General features: G+C 43.1%; 1 protein-coding gene across 2 annotated transcripts in view; it reads left to right on the top strand.

The window, feature by feature from the left end:
• The window catches only part of CHST11 (carbohydrate sulfotransferase 11), a 178,679-nt gene extending 170,270 nt beyond the window's left edge, over positions 1-8,409 (top strand). For both annotated transcript variants that reach the window (XM_074871887.1, XM_074871888.1), the window contains exon 3: positions 3,498-8,409. In XM_074871887.1, coding sequence (XP_074727988.1) covers positions 3,498-4,346 — 849 coding nt within the window. In that variant the 3' untranslated portion in view covers positions 4,347-8,409. The remainder of the gene's footprint in view (positions 1-3,497) is intronic.
• The last annotated feature ends 310 nt before the right edge of the window (positions 8,410-8,719 follow it).

The following is an 8,719-nucleotide window of genomic DNA, read 5'->3' on the forward strand; positions in this document are numbered from 1 at the left end:
ATCGAATTGAAAAATGATGTTATGATTAACTCGCATGGTGCTGTAGGCTCTGGGGACCATGGAGCACATCCTCTGTGGTTTGCAGCTTACAAGAAAGAGTTTGGTGGTTCTGCAGGAGCTCCATTAAAGGTTCTCCGGTGCCTTGCCCGACTTCTCACTAGTGCAGTGCGAGTGTGGCTTTCATGTTGCCCACTCCTTCAGCAAGAGGGCTGTTACCATTAAACCTCAAGGAGAGCCAGCAGGACTCTGCTTCTCTGGGGGAAACAGCTCTTCCAGGGTGCATCAGGTGTGTTAGTCAGCTGCAGAAGAAAATGGATTTTGATACAGTTGACATAGTTCTAAATTGGCCTTTTTTTAAATAAGCTGAAGTCAGTATGAGGAGAGAAAAAAAAAAAAAAGGTAGAGCTTTCAAAACTATTTCCCACATGATCCTTCATCCATCAGCCATACCAAATGGTACTGTAGTTTATGAGAATAGGGCAATACTCTTCTAGTGTTACACTGATATTTAATGTGTTCTGTGTGCCACCAGACAGACCAGAGCACGTGCAGAGCTGACCCTGGGGTGTTGGTGTATACTTAGTAAATGTAGCTGACCAAACTTGTATGCCATTTCTTCATATTTCTTCCACGTTAAAAAGAGTGGGAGACAGGTACTACTTCAAAATGCACGAGTATCATTTTTTAAGTGAATTTAATGTAGTACAATCTCATTTGCAATTGCAAATACTAAGGCTGCATTTTACCCTTACTCCGAATGCCTGAAAATCTCATTAATGTTAATGTATGGTGAAGAAGTGCTTAGCCTATTGATGTAGGAATGAAATCAGGAGCAAAGCACAGCTCCACAAAGATTCATCTGCAGATTAGGGTCTGAAGCAACCATTAGATTATCAAATCTGACCTTCTATCTCATACAGGCCATAGAACCTCATCCACTTAATTCTGTATTTATCCCAAAAACAGCACCAGAAAAGCAAATACCCTGCATTAACATATTGTAATGTAGCAGTATATTCAGTCTTTTTTTTTTTTTTAATATAGAACTGGAGGGAAACAGCAGTACTGTGCTGTATGATATTGATGAAAATCTGCAACAGGAGAGATTTCAGCATTTTATCTATCTGAAGAGGAGAATTTGTATGCCTGTGTATTTGCATAGGGTTTTGTTTTGTTCTTTGGAAATTATTCACTGGTAACTTTAACCAGTATAGAGCTGACCATTAGTTCTGCTCTCTGAGGACAGCAGAAATTGAAATAGGAACTTTTTTTTTTTTTTAACAGAAAAAGTAATTTTCTTCTAAAATCTGTGTGGTCCTTGACAACTGCTTTCTAACATCTTATTTTGGAAACTCCCTGCCAGTTAGTTTTCCTAGGAAACATGAAGCACATTTCACATCTGGCTTCTCATCTCCTCAACTATAACACAAAACTGCCCTTGAAGCGCACCTGGGAGGTATTCAGGGGGATACCACACACGCACAAAAGACAGACGAGCCAACCTGTCTGAAGGAGCTGCATTGGACTATTGCGTGTTTTAACGATTAGCCAACATTTTACTGAACAAAGGGACTAAAGAGATGAGATGAGGAAAGCATCAAGGAATTCAGAGGAGAAGTGGTGGGTGGCACTGTACAAAATACAGAGGTCCCAGGCTTGGCATATAAATGCTGTCGTGAAGAAAAAATCCTTCTGCCCAAGTCTGAGGTGCACCAGCCCTTGGTGTTGCCCATCCCACAAGAACATTCCTCTGCAACTCACTGCAGCTCAGAGGGAGGGAGAGTCTCTGCTGCTCATGTGTTGCAAAAACTTTTGCTGGCCCTTGGGTGGGTGAAAACTGGGCTTTTAGGGCTTCTCTGTATCAATACTATTTCTATTTCCTTTCCCTCCAAAGCTTAGAAATCCTACAACCAGCTTGATCCCATCTCAGGATTTGGTTTGGGTTTTGCCTCTAAAGTGCATTTGGATCCTGTTCTTTGAGGGGTTTTTTAATATGCGTCATGGCTAACTACTGGTATTGAAAGCAGAGATTTGACACATGACTTCAGGAACTTGGAGGTTCAGTATGAACCGCCAAGCTGGTGCAAAACCATTTGCCAAGGGTATTATACTGGCAAGGGGAAAGAACCCTATAACCAAAGGCACCCCCATAGCAGATGTATACAATCTACATTGCCTCAACTGCTTCACTGAAGTGTCCTGTGATTCATGTTAACCTAACTAGAAGGTATCAGATAAACACTTTTGAAAGACTCAGTGCACAAGAAGAAATCTCAGACTTCCTTGCCTATCAAATAGGAAGGTCAATACTTGCCTTAATACTTGGCTTTGAGGCTAAACTAATTGCTGAGCGTGAGGGTCTTCGAAATCCACAGGTAAGTGGTGTTAAGTAAATGTAAATAACATTACCAAAACCTTCCCCCTGTTGCTTTGATGCAAGTTATTCAGAATATGTAAAAAGGTATTTGTAGCAGGGAGGATAGGGCTGCACAGCAAAACATTGTGCCATGCAGAGACACCTCAGGTGGCTCTGAATAACCAAACACAGGAGCCCTGCATCGGCATGATCCTTTGCTTGGACTAATATTCTCCGTTTCCCAGAGGAGCTCATTACCTGCCTTAGCAGAAGCTCTCGCTGTTGTCGCTGGACACAGTCTAGGCAGGAGGTGGCTGGTGGTGAGAGAGTGGCCATCTCTGCACAGCTGCCGTGTGGGTCCCCCCAGAGACAGATTACAACCACTCCAAAGCATCCAGTAGCAGTAATAGTAGAAAGTTTGGGTGCTATTAACAAAATAATAAAGGGCTACAGGTGAACATAGTGCTGTGTGTGTTAGAAGGCCACACGCTCTTCCCTTCTCTGTCAATATGGCTTTAGCAGAGAGGCAGATTTACAGTTAATATTCTCTCTGCTCCTCAAGAAATCACATCTGAGTGAATGTTCCCCTTGGGGAGTAGCAGAAATCATCATGGGCTTAATTTCTTCTGCCAAGGTCATAGCTAAGAAATGGGCCATGATTATTAAATTCTCTAGCATAAAAGATATCAGCAATAAGAGCGCATACTGTTTTCATTTTGACAAATTTTCCAGCTCTGGTGTTTTCCTTCCCCATCTCAGCAGCAAAAGGTCAGGCAGGGTCCAGCACTGCTGTAGCCATGGGATGGGTGTGAGTGGAGCAGAGATCTGTGTTCCAGGATTAAGAAAAGCAGTGATCACATCTCAGGATTGCCACCAGGCTGTGTGAGCGTTTGTCCTCCTTTGTGTTGACTTCAAAGCAAAGTCCTGGTCACTTTGTGAACAACATTTAAGCAGCAGGTATCAGGAAGTTTGGAGACGAAAAAGAGTTTATTTTCTAGCACAGGAACAATTTTACTCAGCCACATAATGAACTGTTCTATACAGGCAGTAATCTACTTTTCTATGAATTTGTATAAGAAGCAAAAAGGCAGTAAGAGTTTCCCAGCCACTTGACTTACCAGTGCCTGTGCTTTCTTTGCAGTTGTCCAACACAGCAATTCTTCATCAGATTAGACGAGACCAAGTGACAGACACGTGCCGAGCAAACAGTGTATCTAACAGAAAGCGCCGTGTGCTGACGCCCAATGACCTCAAACACCTGGTTGTGGATGAAGATCATGAAATGATCTATTGCTATGTTCCCAAAGTGGCCTGCACAAACTGGAAGAGAGTCATGATGGTTTTGACGGGAAGAGGCAAGTACAGCGATCCAATGGAAATCCCAGCCAATGAAGCCCACGTGTCTTCGAACTTGAAGACTCTCAACCAGTACAGCATCCCAGAGATCAACCACCGCTTGAAAAACTACATGAAGTTCCTCTTTGTTCGTGAGCCTTTTGAGAGACTGGTGTCAGCCTACAGGAACAAGTTCACCCAGAAGTACAACACGTCCTTCCACAAGCGATACGGCACCAAAATTGTGAGGCGCCAGAGGAAAAACGCAACCCAGGAAGCTCTGCGTAAAGGTGATGATGTGAAATTTGAAGAGTTTGTGGCGTATCTCATCGACCCGCACACCCAAAGAGAGGAGCCCTTCAACGAGCACTGGCAGACTGTGTACTCCCTCTGCCACCCTTGCCACATCCACTACGACCTCATAGGAAAGTACGAAACACTCGAAGAGGATTCAAATTACATTCTCCAGCTGGCGGGAGTTGGCAACTACCTGAAGTTCCCCACCTATGCAAAGTCTACGAGAACTACTGACGAAATGACCACAGAGTTCTTCCAGAACATCAGCTCCGAACACCAAACGCAGCTGTATGAAGTCTACAAACTTGATTTTTTAATGTTCAATTACTCAGTGCCAAGCTACCTGAAATTGGAATGAGGGATGGGTTGGGGGGAGAGAGGGGAGAGAAAGCCTGTTTTATTTAAGATTTTTATTTGTCATAATAAATATGGAGAATGGGTTATTTTGTAAATTAATATTTTCTTTTTTTGAATGATGCTGCGAGCAGCACAGTCAAAATTATTTAAATCAACTGTAAGAAAGGACAGCTCTCTTTGCAGGGTAACAGGATTGTGACGATCTAGCTGTAGAAATGAATAATACTGCTACACTGTTAAAAAAACGTTAATTGTGTTCTGGTGAATTTCATTGATCTTGCATTCCTCAAATTCTAATTAATGTTATTTATACTTATTTAAAACATGGTCTCTTGGTAGGTGTCACTTCAGCAGCAGAGATAACGTTTGGACAAAAGGAGTCTGGTTTTGTGCTTTCCTCAGTTGAGTTTGTCTCTGGGTAATAATATTCTTCCATTAGCCGTTGATGCAGGTAAACAAGGGAATGGTTCTTGATACCACACACTTCGAAAAGAGTGGTGGAAATAATTTCTTCAGAGAGTGATATTGCACTTAAGCATACTAAAAAAATCTGTCTAGCCCTGAGAGGGAAAAATAAACCAGATTTTGATAGATTCATGATATCCATGGGTGTTCATAGATACCCATGACTGAAAGAAATGTGAATGTATTCCTTGGGAAGAGAAATGATGAACTTTTTGTAAATCTGGGCTTAATGATTTTATCAAGAATATGACCAGTCCCATTGTCTTTTAATTTGAAGCCTGCCAGCCCAAACAGATGCAGATTTGTGGATGGTCCATCAGAAAAAATCATCATTTTGAAAGTGACTGTAGAGATTTTTGGATGTCCAAAGCAATTAATTGGCATTCACTTAGTTCCTATCCAGGATGGGGGTGGGAGGAGCACCATCCTCTGTGAGTCATTCTTCCCTAACTGATCTTAAGATGGGCAATCCAAATTGGCTCAAAAAACACTGGTCATGATATGTTGCTATAAAGGATGTGGGCATGTCATTTGAAAATTCAGAAAGTCTTCATGTTGATCTCTGAGCATGCAAGGCAATAAAAAAAGGTCTTATCTTTCTATGTGCTGGTTTCATGGCTTTTTCCCAGGGGGAATGGGGAGTCTTTTCTTAGTTGATGCCTAAATACCATTGACAGGGTCGTTTCTAATTTCCAGTGGGTTAGTATTTCATCTAAGTCAGCTCTAGTGTAAGATCATGACCTTTTTAGTTAAGGTGAATGTCTCAGTAATGATTGTTTTGAGTTTAACAGCTTGTTGGGATGGCAGATTGTCCCAGGCATAGCACACCGAGCAATTGCTTTGGGCAAGCGAGTAGTAATCTATTCACAGCAAATAAATAATGAAAAATGGGATTTCAGTGTGCGTCTGTTAGCAAGCTAGTGAGCAGAAGTACTGAATTCTATGAATGTTGGCTTTAGTTTGATGCAGATGAGGTGTACGGCTGAGTGGGCAGCAGGCACCTGCCTGCGGAATGGTCTGTAGCCACCCCAAGCTGTCCCGTCCTGAGGCGGCAGCGCCGGCAGCCAGCTGATGGGCAAAAGGAGGCAGAGGCTTAAATTGAAGCACTTGTGGGAACCTAAAATCTGGTTTAAAGTTGATTGACGATTAAAATGGAGTTTTATCTTATGGTGTCAATCTTATGATCAGACCAAACGCTTCTAGAAATGAGTGAAGATTTAAATAAACTCAGCTGAAGGCAGAGCTGTTTTAACAGTATCAGAGCCAGATCCTGAAATGTCGTATTGTACAGTAGCTGATAATATCCACTGAATTACATTAGTCTCCAGGACACATATGTGGTTAAAGAAGAAAAATAGGTTCTATCTTATTTTATAAAAATAAGTTGCTGAATAAATCTCAGCTAAGAACAAATTAACATAAGAAACAGCAGCTGAAGTCCTTTCACAATTAGATTTGGTCTTCGCCAGGATTCAGGTCATTATTTTTTTATCATACCCTACAAATAAATCTCTCAATCATTCTGGGACAGCCACAGTTTTCATAACCCAGGTCCTATTTATAACCCAGAGCACTGACCCAGTGGCTAGTGAAGAGCTGTCTGTCTGCTCCTGACAGCTCCGAGTTCCTGATCGCTGGCTGGTGTTTTACTTGAAAGCAGTTTTGTGTCACCTAGAGTATGTGGAGCTGTTGCAAGTGCCTATCACAGTGTGCCCTGGCTTGCTTTCGTTCGTAGTTCAATGGTTATAAGGTGTTTTTTTTTAAAAAAATCTGTCTGAGGATAGATTCCCCCTCTCGCGCCCCACCCCCCCCCACCCCCCCCCAATATTTCCCTCAAGCTATTTGTGTGCTTGTTTGGTCTTGTATCTGACCGTGTTCATATTTTAGTCCAGTTTTCTCTTCAGTTAGCTGTTAATCCCTCCAACAGAATGTAATGTGAATTTTTTCATTTAAGAAAAAAATTGCTTCAGAAAGTAAGTATTTTAAAAACGGGGTATGCTTCCCTCTTTCTTTTTGTACTTTTCTCTGTCACCACCATGTTTTTATGTTCTGAAATATTCTTAGTTTGCTTTGGAGACACAAAAACCCTATTTGAGAGCTATGATAGAAAAGCTTTAGGTGAAAAACATGTTCATTACCCAAATTCCCCCGCAGAGGGCTGCCCTAAGGGTGGATGCTCAGCACTGAGATGTCTTTTATGTGGACTTAAGTGGGTACTTAAAAGAAGTCACTTGCTTTTTAAAAACCTTGATCCCGAACTGCTATGGACTGTCCATCTAGTGTGTTTTGTTTGTCTTGGGGTGCTGTGAATGGGCTGTAGATCTGTGTTTGAGATGAACAGCTGACATGCTGGATATGACTGTGTCCTGCATGGTGATCAGGAAGCCCTCACCAGGTCAAGGGAGGGCCACAAATGTTAAGGAATAGCCTTTTTTTGGTCTACTGGGTGTGTTGTTTTGACTGAGCCAAAAACTATTTATTTCCACTGCACCCACACAGGATGTTCAGGGTCGTTCCTCCTTATCTGAGCGAGCTGGCAGCCGCCACCTGCAGTGCGGGGGCAGCCGGGAACGGAGTTGGTTTTGCCCCCACCTCTTCACAAGGTTTCCCATGTAGAGAAGAGGGTCTGGTCTGCTCCTGACCTCTGCCTCCATCCCAGGTTCGTTTCTGCTGTGGCCACAGCTGGTCCCAGGAGACAAACAGGCAAAACTGCAGCCACAGCCAAATGCAAAAATAGAGCTGTGCCTGTGGGGCTGCTCGGGGAGCTGCTGTTTTAGAAGGATGTGCGTTGGTTGTGGTCGAGCAGTGGTGAGCACAGAGAGGACCCAGCAGGGAAGCTCCTGCTCCCCACCTCTGTACCCAGCCCCCTCAAAGCCGCTGGGCTCGAGGAGCGGTGATCCCCAGTTCTGAGCAGCTGGTGCCTCCCCATCATTTGGCAGGGCTAGCGCTGAGCCCAGCAGCACCTGCGGCTCCTTACCTGGCGCGATACCCACCGCCAGGGGTTTGTTCCCCCCACATGGCCCCAAGCACCTTAACCTGGAGCCCAGGCTGGATTTTGCCCATCTGAACATAGTGGGGACTCCTGGGTGGTGGGAGGTGCCCCCACCACCTGACTTCAGCCTCTTTGTAAACCATGTCCATTATCACAGAAACGTGCAAACTGCCTGAACCATGCGCTGTGTAAAACAAGTGAATTAATAATCCACAAGCAGAAGTGCTTTTAGAAGTAAATTGACCCCAGATGTTTTAGGGTTCCACTGTAGTCTGCTGCACTTTTCAGGTACAAAAAGGGACTGTCCTTACTATTACTCTTGTTACAGAGAGTGTTATTTTCTTACATGCATGCACAATACAATGTGTACGAATAATTTAACATCGATGTGGGGTTGGATTTTTTTTTTTAACCTATTTGTATGCAGTAGAAGGCTTGTTGTAGAAAAGTATCTCCTCATACCTAAATATACTGTTAATAAAGAAAAAAGCTAAATTATACATTGCCAACACAAGTGTGATCTGCTCATGAATCTTTCCTTAAAAAAAGCCATTCAAGCCTGATTATTTTTCTAAGTAACTTCAATTAAATTGAAGAAAGAAAGTGCCTCTCTGTGTGCTTTATTTCTGGCTCGTGCTTTCAGGGTGCATTTTTCAGGGTGGGATTTTTTTCTGCATAGCTTTGCTTTCTCACAAGGGTTATTGTGGCAGGACAAGTGGAAGACTTAAAACTACCTACTGCTTTTGAGCAGAAAAACTGAAGTCATCAAACAACATCCCTCTTGCTCCCTTCCGTCTCAAGTTTCCAGCCAGCAAGGCTGAGGGTTGTCAATTTAAGACCTGTCACATGCCCAGAAACATTGTCCCACCTCAAGCAAGGGTGTTTTAGAGTCAGTCAGATGACATAAACTCCAGCTA

The sequence above is a fragment of the Strix uralensis genome, chromosome 5 (genome assembly GCF_047716275.1).
Source record: "Strix uralensis isolate ZFMK-TIS-50842 chromosome 5, bStrUra1, whole genome shotgun sequence".
Taxonomy (NCBI): Eukaryota; Metazoa; Chordata; class Aves; order Strigiformes; family Strigidae; genus Strix; species Strix uralensis.